At 40.8% G+C, this 14930-nt stretch overlaps 1 protein-coding gene across 1 annotated transcript; it reads right to left on the reverse strand.

Moving 5' to 3' along the window:
- Nucleotides 1-1431: 1431 nt before the first annotated feature.
- LOC138902009 (uncharacterized) lies at nt 1432-3207 on the reverse strand. Its single transcript, XM_070189828.1, has 3 exons — nt 2733-3207; nt 1686-1991; nt 1432-1568 (listed from the first exon to the last, which is right to left on the reverse strand). Exons 1-3 carry the CDS (start codon nt 3205-3207, stop codon nt 1432-1434), a joined length of 918 nt encoding a protein of 305 aa, XP_070045929.1.
- Nucleotides 3208-14930: the final 11723 nt, after the last annotated feature.

Below are 14930 nucleotides of genomic sequence, written 5' to 3' on the forward strand. Positions count from 1 at the left end.
AATTTCGCAACAAAAACCTTAAAAATTCGAATGCCTTAAAAAGTTCGAGACGAACACCTTTAAAAGTTCGCAAGGAAAACCTTTAAAACAAAGAACCTTCGGAATTGTCCCGGACAACATTTTAAGACCAACTTTATATTGCACCACGCTGGCAATTTCAGATTTGTGCAGTCTCATCAAAATATTCGTATCTTGGTGTAGAAACGTCAAAATTACAAACCGTTTGATTTCATGGAAACTAGACTTCAAAATCTAAAATATTTCCAAAACGTGAGATTTAATACCTTAAGGATAGTTTCAGTTAATATTTCGAAGTCAACATAAAATTCTGACATGCTGACGATTTCAAACTTGCGCAACTTCACCAAAACGTTTATATTTTGATGTAGGAACGTTGAAATCATGAACCGTTTGATTTTTTTGAAATCAAGACTTCAAAATATAAAATATTTCTAAAATGTAAGATTTAATACCTTAATGATAGTTTCAGATAATATTTCGAATTCAACATCAGATTTTGATATATCGACAGTATCGAATTGGCACAACTTCGCCAAAACGTTTATGTTTAGGTGTGGAAGCATCGGAATCACAAGACGTTTTTCTTGCTATCAATCGGAATTCAAGATCTCCATTCTCATCAAATATCTTGGGTTCAAATCTAACTGAATTTGAAATGTTGTGCTAAGTAACCTTCCATCTTATACTTGTGTTCCCTTTTGACGCCTCTCTTCTCTTCCTTTTTTATTTTAGGGTAGAGAGCGGATATGAAGACCAACAAACTCGTAGGTCATATGAACATGAATACATAGTGAATCCCCAGACTTCAATGAAAATACTTTGTAGCCTCCTAAAAGACTATAATCATTTTATTGAAGACATAAATTTACCATAGAGGCTTGCCCCCTTTAAATCAAATGAGATCCAAAGTTTAACAGAAGAATGGTATCTCAACTCGATTTTCAAGTGCTGATTGAATGGATTATATTCCATTGTACTTCATTTGGACAACGATTGGGGGATTATGTATCTTTTGAACTTATGCGACTGAACTCAGAATGAAACTCTAAGCTGCCTACGTACCTCGGTGAAGAGGATCAAGTCATACCGTAGTTCAGAATGGGTGATTCTTTTTATTTGTTTTTATTTTTTTATGTCCTAACTTTTACCTAGGCCGCCCCTTTAGACGTTTTCAACCTAGCAGACTTTTTTTTATGATCCTAACTTTTTCCTAGGCCGCCCCTTTAGAGGTTTTCAACCTAGCGGATTTTTATTTTATTTTATGTCCTGACTTTTGCCTAGGCCGCCCCTTTCGAGGTTTTCAATCTAGTGGACTTTTTTTTAGGGTGGGCCATACACAATTTAGACTCATGTGGGCCAGGAGTGTAGGAACATGCAGTTTAGGCTCATGCGTCAAGGAGCGTTGCAACTTCAAGGATAATACTTCTTTAAAAACTTGCTATTGATAGGGCCGATTCTCATGCCATCTGCATCAACCAACTTGTAAGCCCCACTTGAGTAAGCTTCTTGTACGACATATGGTCCATCCCATTTTGAAGTGAACTTCCCTACAGATTTATGGGAAGTAATAATGGGTCTTCATATGGCAAGGACTTGATCTTCTATCTGAAAGGATCTCGGGCGAACTCATTTATTGAAGGTGCGAGACAATCGAACTTGATAACATTCAAGACTCTGTTGAGCTTCCAACCTTTTCTCATCAAGAGCCTCCAACTCTGCTAATTGAAGTCGAGCATTTTCTTCATGAGTGATGCCTTCTTGAATAGGTAATCGTAATGAAAGTATTTGACACTCGAGTGGCAAGACGGCTTCAAATCCATAAACGGGTGCATAAGGGGTCGCTTGTGTTGGCGTGCGGTGAGTTGTCCTATATGCCCACAGATCTTCCTCCATACGGTCATGCAAATCCCATTTGGATTTGGAGACGACTTTCTTCAACAAGTTGCATAGAGTCTTGTTGAATGCCTCAGCTAGACCATTGGCGGCAGCATTGTACATAGAAGAGTTACGTTGCTTGAAGCCAAAGAGTTCACAAATCTTGTTCATCAACCTATTATCGAATGGCTTTCCATTATCCGTTATTATGGAACGAGGAATGCCAAAGCGATAGATTATGTTTACTCATATGAAACTTGCAACATTTACCTTCATTACCTCCTTTAGAGCAACAACTTCAGCCCATTTTGAGAAGTAGTCAGTTGAAGCCAAGATGTATAGTACCCACCAGAGGACTTTGGCAGTGGTCTAACAACATTCAATCCCCAAGTGTCAAACGGCTAGGATGCCACAGTCGGGTGCAAACACTTCAGGAGGTTGATGAATAAAATTCGCATGGAATTGACAAGCCTTTCATCTTCGAGCGTAGTCCAAGCAATCTTTTATCATTGTTGGCCAATAATATCCCATCCTTTTAATATAGAAGTGGAGCTTTGGTCCAGACTGGTGTTACCCACATACCCCAGAATGTGCCTCTTGCAAAGCTTGGAGTGCTTATTCTTCCCCTAAGCATCGCAAGAGTACTCCCTCGAATGACCTTCTGTATAGAGTATCTTTGTAGTAAAGGAAGCGAGGTGCCCGACGACAGATTTTAGTTCTTTTCCTCAGATTTTCTGGAAGTATCCCATAGCATAAGTAGTCGATAATGGGTTGTCGCCATTCTTCTTTCTCAACTTCAGAAACAACGACAAGATGCTTGAGTTTATTTTCTTCACCTTCAGCCTCATTTGGCGGTGGTACTACCCATTTTTGGCAGACAGTAACTTGAGCTTGATTAGATAGGGTTAACGATGAATCTAGGGCAGCTAAAGCATTATCCTTCTTATTTTCTTTCCTTGGCTTATGCTGAATAGTCACATCACCGAGCCACCCTATTAAGTTTTTAGCGCAATCATGATATGGGCGTAGTTCAGGCTTCTTGACCTCGTAACTACCTAGAAGCTCATTAACCACTAACTGAGAGTCACCAAAGACTTGCAATTGCAACTGCTTCATTTCGACGGCTATTTCGAGCCCAAGTATAAGTGTTTGATACTCAGCAACATTGTTAGAACAGAGTTGCGATAACGTAAAAGAGTAGGGCAGAACTTCACCTTGAGAAGTGACAAATACTACACCAGCACCAGCTCCTACACGATGTGCAACACCATCAAAGTACATCTTCCATGGAGGCTGAACTTCAATAACCATTGCGTCCTCATCAGGTAGTTTGTCAGTTAACTCCCAATCATCAGATATAGGGTGATATGCTAAGAAGTCCGCTAACGCTTATCCTTTTATAGCTTTTTGAGGGATGTACATGATTTCAAATTGTTGCAACTGGAGGTACCACCTTGCTAGTCGATCACTAAGGATAGGTTTTGACATCACAAACTCGATGGGATTTGCTCTAGAAACCAAACGAACAACATGATCTTGAAAGTAGTGCTTTAACCTTTGGATTGAGAAGACTAGCGCCAAACATAACTTTTCAATTGGCGAATAATTCAGCTTATTTGGTGTCATCATCCTACTCAAGTAGTAAAGGGAGTTTTCTTTCCCTTCACTATTTTCTTGGGCCAACAACTCTCAAACAGAACTTTCTTGTGCTGAAATGTATTGTATCAACGACTTTCCAAGTATAGGGGATGCCAAAACTGGAGGCTTCATCAAGTAGGATTTAATGCTCTTAAAGGCATTGCTATACACTTGGTCCCATTTGAAAGGGACCTTTCTTCATTAGACGACTGAATGGTTGGCACCTCCCAGCTAGGTTTGAGATGAATCTCCTAAGGTACGCTAACTTTCCTTGCAGACTTTTCAATTTGTGAATATGCCGAGGCTCAGGCATTTTCAAAATGGCATCTACTTTGGCTTGATCAATTTCAATTCCTCGATATCGAATAATGAAACCAAGAAACTTTTCGAAAGTAACTCCAAAGGCGCATTTCAATGGATTCATCCTAAGTTGGTACCTTCGGAGCAACTCAAATACTATTCTCAAGTCTTTCAAGTGGTCGACCATCTCTCTTGATTTTACCACCAAGTCGCCAACATAGCATTCGACATTCTTGTGGAGAAGATCATCAAAAATATTCTGCATAGCCCTTTGGTAAGTAGCACCAATGTTCTTCAAGCCAAAAGGCATTACCTTGTAGCAATAAATACCCCTGGGGGTGCGGAATGCAGTAAGCTCTTCATCTTTTGGTGCCATGCTAATTTGGTTATAGTCCGACGAACCGTCCATGAAAGACATTGCCTCATAACCAGTAGTAGCATCGATCATCAGCTCTGGAATAGGGAGCGAGAATTCATCTTTAGGACACGCATTGTTGAGATCCCTGAAGCCAACCATACTCGAATCTGGCCATTCTTCTTCCTTACAAGGACAATACTTGAAACCCATGTTGGGTATTTAACTTCCCGAATAAATCCAGCTTCAATGAGTTTGTTAACTTCGGTTTCGATCAGGGGAACCAAGTCCGGCCTAAAGCGCCTTTGAGCTTGCTTAACTAGACGAGCGCCATTCTTGACTGCAAGGTGATGGAATGCTTCTTTAGGGTCCAAGCCAGGCATTTCTTTGTAACTCCAAGCAAAGACATTCCTAAACTCCTTGAGTAACTTAATATAAGTGCTTTCTTCATCAACTTCTAGTAAAACACTTAGGTAGGTGGGTCTTGGTTCTTCATCACTGCCAAGGTTAACTTCTTTTAAGGCATCAATCATTGCCTTCACCCCTGCTTTAAGTTCTGGCGGAGCATCTTTTGCATCTTCATCTTCTTGAGGGTCCCCATCGTTGAAGGATATGTGATAACATAGTGAAACATCCTCCAATTCTATATTATCCTCCATTGAAGATGGAATTTTCGCCTTGTACAGTAACACGATACGAAGAATCCACACTTTCTTCATCTTCGTCACGTTTCTTAGTGTAGACCACAGTATATGGCTTTACCTTCAGTACTTCTTTGCATGAAACCACAAGTTTTGTTTGTCGCCTCATTCTAGAAGGAATCAAACTTTGGAAATCCTTAGAGATCTTCTGGATTTTGGACGAAGCGAGTGTTCTTATACTTTGAAAATTTCTCTGGAATGTGTTCCCCTTCTTTAATGGACCCAATCTCTCAAACACGGAAGTCCTCACAGTTGATTTTCCAAGTCGATCAAAGACAGAAGGCTTGTTAGAAGCGACAGATTCATCTTCTACAGTGATATAATTGTTGCTCCCCCTTCTTATGGAGATACGCACTGGTGACAGTTGCTTGTATCCCAAACCTTCATGTGGTTGCCTCGTTGCATCTTCTGATGGGAGATTCCCTAACTTTTATGGCTCATTGGGATTGTATCCAGCTTTTGCAAATAGCCTGTAAGCATTAGGATTAAAACCTTCATGTGTTCGCTTTGTAGGGAGTGCCACATTTTACAAACGATTTTGGGCTACAAACCCTGCAAGTAGCTTTGAGGACAACTTTACTACCTCAATTCGTTTTACCGGAGATTAGATGATTCACCTTTATCTTTATTTATTTTAGGGACATGTTGGAGTGCAGGACTTACTTTCTTTCCATAAGACGCAATATCCCCTCTATGAGATTTATTCGCGTTGGGTTGTACCTCCTCATTAACTGCTTCGGCTCTACCAGCAATCACCTCAGATCTTTTAGTTGTGGGCTCATCATTCTTGCTTTTCATGCCATCATCAGCTTTTAGCTCCTTCACAATGCGGCTCTTCAAGTAAAACTTTGCATCAGTGAAGTGTGAATCAGCCTCGGTGAACGGCTCGTCATCAGCAACTATCTTCTTCTCGACTTCACCTTCGTAGTATTTCAAACATTGATGGTAGGTAGATGGAGCCACTTTATTCTCATGTATCCAAAGCCTTCCAAGCAAGACATTATATAAAGTCTTTGCATCGATCACATGCAACCATGCACTTGATTGCATACCTTCAACAGTGATTCCCAACCTGATCGCACCTATGGCTCTTTTCCCCCTTGTTTGAATCCTTGGATCATCATACGACTTTTAGAGAGTTTGTTCATGGGAATACCAAGTTCTTTCATAGTGCGAATTGGCAAGATGTTCACTGAGGATCCTCCATCAACCAAAATTCAATTTACCCTTTCATCACGTATATAGCCAACCAGGTATAACGGGCGGTTATGAAGAGTGTCACCTAGTAGAAGGTCTTCATTTGTGAATGAAACCTTTTCCTCGCAAGCATTAACTTCTTAAGGAGTGGACTCGTTGAGATTTTCCGAAGATGTTGCCAATGGTAGGTCATCACTCTTTTCTTTTACTTCGTCAGCATGGCAACAAGAGGCATCGATACCCCCAAAGGAAATCTTCATGTGGAACCAACTTGGTAAAAACTCCTCCAAGGTCACTGAATTTCGTGGCTTTTGAGAGTGGTGCACCTCCACTTTTGCTTTTCTTAAGTGCTTAACCGGATTCCATCTCCTTGGTCTCTTTACCATCATTTTCCTTGTTGGTTGTTCTACTGATTCTTTTCGTGGGCTCCTTCTGTGGTGCTTACGACGAGTCACCAACGTCCAACCTTCATCATCATCAGGTTGATTGACTTCAGATTTGTCGTTCTCCAGTAATTCATCATCTTTACTTTCTTTAAAACTACATAATTCATCCGGACTGAATGAGCCAAAGGTGATAGATACTTGGTTTGCGCTTGCTTTCTCATCTTCAAGCACGATCTTCTTTTCACGAGCTAAGTCCATAACTTTGTCCTTGAAGACAAAGTACTTCTCTAGAGGGTGGCTTACTAGTCGATGGTATTTGCAGTAATTTGGGTCATTTGTTTTTCCAGCTTCATTTGGTCGCTTCATCTCCGGAAGCTCAATGAGATTTAACTCGAGGAGTTCTTCAAAAATACCTGGCATATCAGAATCCAGAAATGGGTACTCTTTCTCTTGCATTTCTTTTAGAGTCAACTTTCTACTTGGCTTATCTTGAAAAGAAGTGGATTTCATACTCTGCTTCTTGCTCACCTTCACCGTGAACTTTAGAGGTAATGTGTTGACATTCATAGATTCTTTGCTTTCAAGCTTGAGTATGAACTTGCCCTACTTCCTGACTTCTTGCTTGTCGTTCCCCTTGTGACGTTCATAGATGGGCAGCCTTTCATTTCCAGCAGAGGCCATGCTCAATTCCATGTCATGGGCACGAGTTACAAGTTCTTCAAATGTGGTAGGCTTAATAACTTACAAGATATAGCGCAATACCCAATGCATGCCTTGGATGCACATCACTTTGCCTGGAGCTTCACTAAGCCTGTCTTTGCAGTTGAGGCTTGCATTCCTCCAATGATTGATAAAGTCGATAACTGGTTCACCCTTTCGTTGACGAGTATTTGTAAGTTCTATCATACTCACATTACGTCTTGTGCTATAAAAGCGATTGAGGAATTCTTGCTCTAGTTGATCCCAGCTATCAACAGATCCAGCCTCGAGGTCTGTATACCAATCAAAAGCACTTCCTTTTAATGAACGGACAAACTGCTTGATGAGGTAATCTCCATAAGTCCCAGCATTGTTGCATGTCTAAACAAAGTGCTCCACATGTTGCTTTGGATTGAATTTGCCATCGAACTATTGAAATTTGGGAGGTTGATAGCCAATATGCATCTTCAACATATCGATCCTTGAAGTGTACGACTTTGCGTAGGTAAATGAGGACTTGGAATCCACTTCATATTTGTTTTTTATAGTCCCTTCAATGAACTCCTTTAGTTGATTGATTGGAATTATCCCTTCCGAAGAGACTGAAATTTCCTTAGTAGATGCAACTTGTCGTGGGGGAGGATCAATCTCTTAAACTTCTGGGAGTTTGCCAAGTGCATGGGTGGATTCTTCTTCCATCAAGATTTCCACCCTATCTGTTAGCTTGTCGATTCTAGCATCTTGATTTTGCATGTACTTGGTCAAGCCAGCGATTGCTTCCGTCAAGTTTGCCAACTGCTCCTCCACAGATGAAGTGTTTGTCACTATGGCTTGCATGATTGTCGTGGATGATGGAGAGTAGCATGGATTTTCACACATATTGATCCTCGATTATCTCACGCTATGTGGTGTAAATGGGGAGGATCCATCACTTGAAGCATCATCATCTTCCTTCACAGCAGAGTACTTAGATCCGGAGAGGTCAATCAGAGCAAGAGTTTTCTTGATCGTTTCAGTAACATCGCTTCCTCCTTCGGGTGCGTTTGTGAAAGATCTTGCTCATTTTGAGGATGAAGATCCGAAGACAGGGGTTGATGCGGATGACACTTGGGGTGCTTGTTGTACTAACGAGCTTGCTTTGCTCCTCGTAACCGGTCCAAAGCTTCCTAAGGTAACATCGAGGATGCTTTCCACATCAGCATAGAACCTGGAATTAGCAGCCTTGGTGGAAGTTGAACCGGAGTTGATTTTCTTTGAAGCCATTTTAATGTTCTTGAATTTCGGTGATTGAAAAGTTGAGATGAGAGGTAGAGATTGTCCCACTGGGCGTGCTAGAATTTGTAGACAATAAATTTGCGTCAAGAAAATAAAATCAAGACCGAATAATATTGCAACAATCGTAGTATTTAATTTTAAGTAATTTGAGTGTACAATCTCTATGAATCCTCTGATTCTTCTTTTCAACAGTAAATAAAAGAGCCTCCGAGCTTAATCTTGAATTTTAATTTATTTTTGTCCAAGTGCTTGAAGCTTGATCTTGATCTTGACGTATTTTTAATCCAAGGTCTCGCAGGTTGTTCTTGAATCTTCGTCTTGATCTTTTAATCCTTAGAACACTTGAATGCTTGTAGCTTTTAGAGAAATCTGCAGCGTTTGATCCATGAGCTCCCTCTTGCTTCTTGTTATAACTTCTAGTCTCTTTTCTGGGTTATGAAGACCAATGTTTATAGTTGTGGGAGGGAAGAGTTATGATAAGAACAAACTCTTTCCGACCAATCAGATTTAAGAGTGACAAGGCCGCATTTGATTGACCAGAACATGTTACTTGCACACGTGGCACAGTTTCATTAGCCTTTTAATTTGACTTGGCATGCTTTGTCATTTTGACATGTGGCATGATCCCATTGGCTCTTCCGTTTGACTTGGCGTGCCATGTCATTTCACGCGTGGCACCAAACTGGGCCTCTAGGAAGATGATATATTGGGCCTGATGAAGTGGGCTCATTATTTGTTGCTCAATTAAATTGGCTAGCCCAATTATATTGGACTTATATAATTAATCTAATTATATTAGCCCAAAATATTTATTTGGACTAATATATTAAAATATAGTCCATGCTATTTTATGTTAAGAAATTTTTCATTCATCCTACTCACAATCGATGTATCTAATTTTCTAAATTTTTTACATATAGTTAAACAAAATAGATGTAAAAATTATTAACTTATTTTTGTTTAAAATTTGCCTTAGCTTGGTAGTTAGTACTAATTGATGTATTTCATACTCACTAATCACTATGCAAAAGAGGTAACACATTAATCAATTGCAGTTTAATAATAACATAGTAATATCCAGTGCGCGACAAGATATCAAAATGGCGGACCCAAAATACCAGCTTGTTTAAATCCATCGAATGAAAAGGAGGGAGTGTGGCATCAACACGAAAGGCAAAAAAAAAAAAATAAAAGGAAAAAAGAAAGGTAAGAAATTAATTGATTGCAATTCAATGTTAATGGGATACTAATTACTATCATCAAGTGCGCTGCAAGATATCAAGATTGCTGACCAAGATACCAACTAATTAAAATCCATTGAATTAATTAAAGAGAAGGAGGGTGGCATCCACACGAAAGCAAATTCTATTTTAATTGATGATAACAAAGACGATCATTATTTATTTGAAGTTGAAAGGAAAATCAGTGGGAATAACGAAAATCCCCAGTCCACTAAAGCAAAAGTGTTCTTTTTTCCCAGCTAATTGATAAGTTTCAATTGTGTAATGGGAAAGAACTATTTTCCTGTTTAGATAACTTTCGAAAAGAAAATGAAAAACTATTTTCCAAAAGAAGTTTATTGAAAAAGATGGATCGTTGATGAAAGAGCATGCGTATATCGCACACTTGAATAGAAGGGGAAAAAGGGAAGGAGAAAAGAAACAAATATCACAATATAAAATATTGTGGTACTAGATTGTACATTTCTATTTTAGTTTTCTTTTTTCTTAAAGGAAAAATGATTTGACTATAAAAGAAGAATATCATAGTGTTTACCCGAAAAACGGATAGAGTTAAATTTATACGTAGTTCTAAGGATACGTTGTATAAATTGGTACAAATCAGGAAAGATAAATAAATGTGTGTTGAAATTAGTTATAAAAGAAATGAATGCAAACCAGATGAACTAATTAGCCTAAGCCTTCAAGTTTAATCACCTCCAAATCGGGTGAAGAACGATTGATAGAAGAAACAATTTGATTAAAATACCAAAAGCCACAAAAAAATAGTATTGGCTCTGTTTTCTGTATATATTAGAATGAATGTATGTGTGAATCAATATCCTCTTACAAATGATAACCACTATTAATATAGTGGGGGAATTTTATTTTAGGTATAATTAAAAATACATAGTGTGGATCCCATGATAGATTAATTAATTAACTTTTCCTTGATTTCCGTCGAGATTCTCTCCCCAAGTGCGGCTATAACAGCTCTTTTGTCCCTTGGCTCGATCTTGATATTGGCCGGTCTTGGTATGGGTCGGTCTCTGGGTCTCGAGCTCGATATTGATAGGTCTTTGGGTCTCGAGCTCGATATTGATCGGCCTCTGGGTCTCGAGCTCGATATTATAATGACGAACTTCGGTCCATCATGCTCCAATCTTGATTAATCACATGAAGGGCAAACTTGGTTTTGACAGTATACAGATAGTCCCCTTATTTCTTGGAAAGAAAGTGGCGAGAAATGATATGATTTTTCAACCTCCGACTAGACTAATACTGGTGTCTGCGACGAGCCCGATTGTGATGTATGTGACAAACGTCTCGTCGGTCCAGTTACCAAGGCATTAAATACACGTTAGCCGATGGTCGGCCACTGCCAGTTTTGAACAGTCGCTGTGAAATCTATAAATAGCCCATTTTTTCATAATTTTAAACTTTTATCTTTAAACCTTTTTCATTCCAATCTTCACGGTCCTTCGCCTTCTCCGAAGCTTCCTATTTCCAGGTTTTGGAATTTCTTTGCTTGTTCTTCTCAAAACACCAAATACTTCAATCTCCCTTCTTCTTTGTTCACAGAAATTTAGATGGCCAAAACATCTAAAACCGTTCCGCAAAAAGAGGTCGCTTCTTCATCACGACCCGCCGACAGTGAGGATGCGGCGGAGCCTCGCCCCGAGGAATTCGTTCCGGTAGGGTGTTCAACTGTCAGTGATTTAAGGTTGAAAAACCTTCTTCGGTACCGGGCCGATGTGAGCCGATATCCAAGTACTAGTGTACAATCACCGAGAAAATTCTCGAGAAAGTCAAACAAGAATGCAACTGGGACGATAAGCACGTGGTAGTCCCATCGCCTGATGAATCAATCACTACCCACGAGGAAGGGTTCCTAAGTGTTTATACTTATCCTTTCACGTTGGGTCCTTTAGATCCTTTCATAGTCACCTTTTGCAAGAGATACAACGTGACCCTCGGCCATATCCATCCTTCTTTTTGGAGAATAGTGATTCTTCTCCGATTTTTCTCGAGCAAAATCGAGGGGTGTATTTTCACCCGCGACCACCTTATACGCCTTTATAGTCCCCGACTTTATCCAGGAGGGTTAATCAAGCTTGCTCGCCGAGCCACCAAAGCACCGCTCTCGAGTATAGATGAGACTCGTGATCTATATTGGATGGGCCGATTTGTTCGAGTCAAAACCTCGGACCTGATCCTTGCCGATGACATTCCATTTCCTGAGAAATGAAATATGAACCGTGAGCACTTATTTCCCTTCGTTCGTTTTAATTTTGTTAGTGCCTTTCATTTTCTTGATCCATTTTTTCTTTCTTGTCACAGCTGTGGCTCGGATGCATGAGCCGATTTCGGATCTTAAATAATGGGTTGAAGGTCTGGTGTTGCAGAGACCGTACTTCGAGCGCGCTTGGGTGCAATTATCAAAGGGTTGATGGGAGGCCCATAGTCATGGTAAGTCTCTTTCTTAATTTGTTTTTCATTTGCTCTTCTTTACTTGCTTAACCCCCCTTTTCCCTTTGTAGGACTTGGGAAGGATGTTGTCATGAGGCCCCCATCTGGTGATGAGGAGGTTCCTGTCCCGAAGCAGGTTAAAGAAAAGAAGAAAAAAGATGTACCGAGTTCCCCGGTCTCGAAAAAGAAAAAACCTGTGAAGAAATCTAGCAAGCCAAAGGCCCCCCCCAGTGTTATGCTTTCAGAATCGATCCGCCGATTAAAGGACGATCCCAAAGAAGGAGAAGAGGAATTAGCCGGTGTACGGGCTAATGTTGTGATACAACAATCCTCCGAATCGGCGGAAGTGAATAAGGGAACCCTAGCCATAATCCCGGAACAAGAAAAAGCCGAGACTCTTCTATCTCGAGCTGAGATGGTTGAAGGGGATACCGAGGGTATGACTTCTCGGGCAGCAGCTCGAGGGATGAGCTCGGGATAGTTGACATTAGCGGATCCCCTCAGATTTTAGATGCTATGATCCGTGAGGCCAACATATTGGAAGGTCGATCCTACGGGAGCATTCAAGAGCCGACCGATATCCACGATTTTCTGGATGGGATCGAGTCATCTGCCTCGGGGGAGGTTATCGGGTTCTGTGGATTATCGATACCAAAGAAAATATCATGGTCGGGCTCTATCGGGTTTTCATCGATTCCAAAACTGGTGGACCGATTCTCGGCCCCCGAGTATTGATCCTGATCGTAGACAGAAGGTAGTGCTCTCCGTCCCGAAGGATACCAATTTTTTCTCTCCCCCCGTGGGGATTGCTAGTTACCTTTGGTCCCTAGTGACCAAAGAGGATCAAACAGTGATGAATGCGGTAGGACCCGCCTGCCTTTACAACGAGCCCCATCATGCTCTGAATCGGGTAACTTCGATAGCATCTATGTTATTTCTTTTATACTTGTTGTATATAATTCTAACATTTCCCCCCATATTTATAGGCTTCGGTGTTGCATCACGAGGCTTTCCTCCGAATCCGAGAGGAGCATGAGGCCGAGGTTCGGGACCTCACTGACAAGAGTGACTCCTATAAACTTCTTAGCGAGAAACTTCGAGCAGATTTGGCAGCGGCTCGGGATGAGCATGAGGAGATGACTGAGCAGGTAATCTGAATTCTTCATGACAATGAAGATGAATTGGAGATAACCACTAACAACATGATTCTGTAGGTCCGGTAGAGGCTTGAACAGATCGGACGGCTCAATTCGCAGGTGGATAAGCTAATGGCCGAAGGGGAAAAAATCAAAGAAAATATGGATATCCTCAGCTCCAAAAAGGAGGCCGCTCAAGCATAATTGGAGTCGGGCTGCAAAAGAAAACACCTCGGTGCTGATCGAGAGGGTTAAAGAGCTTCAGAGTCGGCAAGCTTGGCTAATGAACTCGAAGTGGTCAGATCTGAGGTGACCGAGGTTAATAAAAGAGCTGATGCTAAAGTGGCCCAGTTCAGGATCGATGTTGAGGTTAACCAGGCTAAGGCCAAGAGCTTGGTCGAACATGCTAGATGGCAGGCTCGTAGAGAATATCTCGAGGAGGTCAGTGCTCAGGGCTTCGATGTTGAGGCCGAAATTGAAAATGCTAAGGCAGAGGAAAACATGGCTCGAAGGCTGGCCTTTCCTAGGGAAGACTCCGATAGCTCAAGCGAATCTGAAGGTGGGGACGATCCCGAGGACGTGGCCTCAGATGAAGACCAAGCCATTTGGGACCTTAAGTAGTTTTTGTTATTTCTATCAAGACTGCTTCAGCCTATGTAAAGAACTTCCTTTGGGCCGTGTTGCCTTTGTAAAAGATTTTGATGTATATATAAAACCTTTTTCCTTCTATGGATTCTGAATCTTTTTCCTTTTTGTTAACTTATTCAAAGGTAAAAAAGTTCCTTATAATGGAATAATTATTCGAAGGTCCAAGATTGAGATAGCAAAGATCGATAGCAGGTGCTGCACTCGACATTTTCTTATAGGTAGTCCCCGAGTGAATGTTCGAACTCGAATTGAGGTGGCTCTTAGGCTTGATAAATAGATGTCAAGTGAAATGATTCGCTCGAAGTCGAAGCAAAGTAGCCCTTAGGCTTTGTAGTCGAGTGAGAATGATTTCTCGAACTCGAATTAAGGTAGCCCTTAGGCTTTGTAGTCGAGTCATAATGATTTCTCGAACTCGAATTAAGGTAGCCCTTAGGCTTTGTAGTCGAGTGAGAATGATTTCTCGAACTCGAATTAAGGTAGCCCTTAGGCTTTATAGTCGAGTGAGAATGATTTCTCGAACTCGAATTAAGATAGCCCTTAGGCTTTATAGTCGAGTGAGAATGATTTCTCGAAATCGAAGCAATGTAGCCTTTAGGCTTTATATAACTCGATGTCATTGATTTTTCGGATGATAGTCCTCGATTTATGGGGTAATCATTCGAACTCCGGTCATGGTCGGACCTTAAGCCTGTTTGCATAATAGATCGAGAATATGAAGTAGAAGAACCTTTTTGAGGTATGAGATATCGGTAAACAAGAAATTTCTCTTTTATAGGTCATTATACATGGGTACATGTTTTGTGCCAGGGCTCGAGCAAACTATGCGGTCATGGTCCGTTTGACCATTCGATCCTTACAAATATTTCCTATCGAGTTCCTGTTGCCATGAATTAACGATCTTGCCCGAACTTGATATTCGAGGGCAATGCTCCCCAGTATTTGAGGTTGATTGTAAAGAGGACTCGGATACTGTTGAATTGTTCTAAGTTAGCACGATCAATGGTTGCCTC

This window comes from Nicotiana tomentosiformis, chromosome 1, assembly GCF_000390325.3.
Source record: "Nicotiana tomentosiformis chromosome 1, ASM39032v3, whole genome shotgun sequence".
In the NCBI taxonomy this organism is placed as follows: domain Eukaryota; kingdom Viridiplantae; phylum Streptophyta; class Magnoliopsida; order Solanales; family Solanaceae; genus Nicotiana; species Nicotiana tomentosiformis.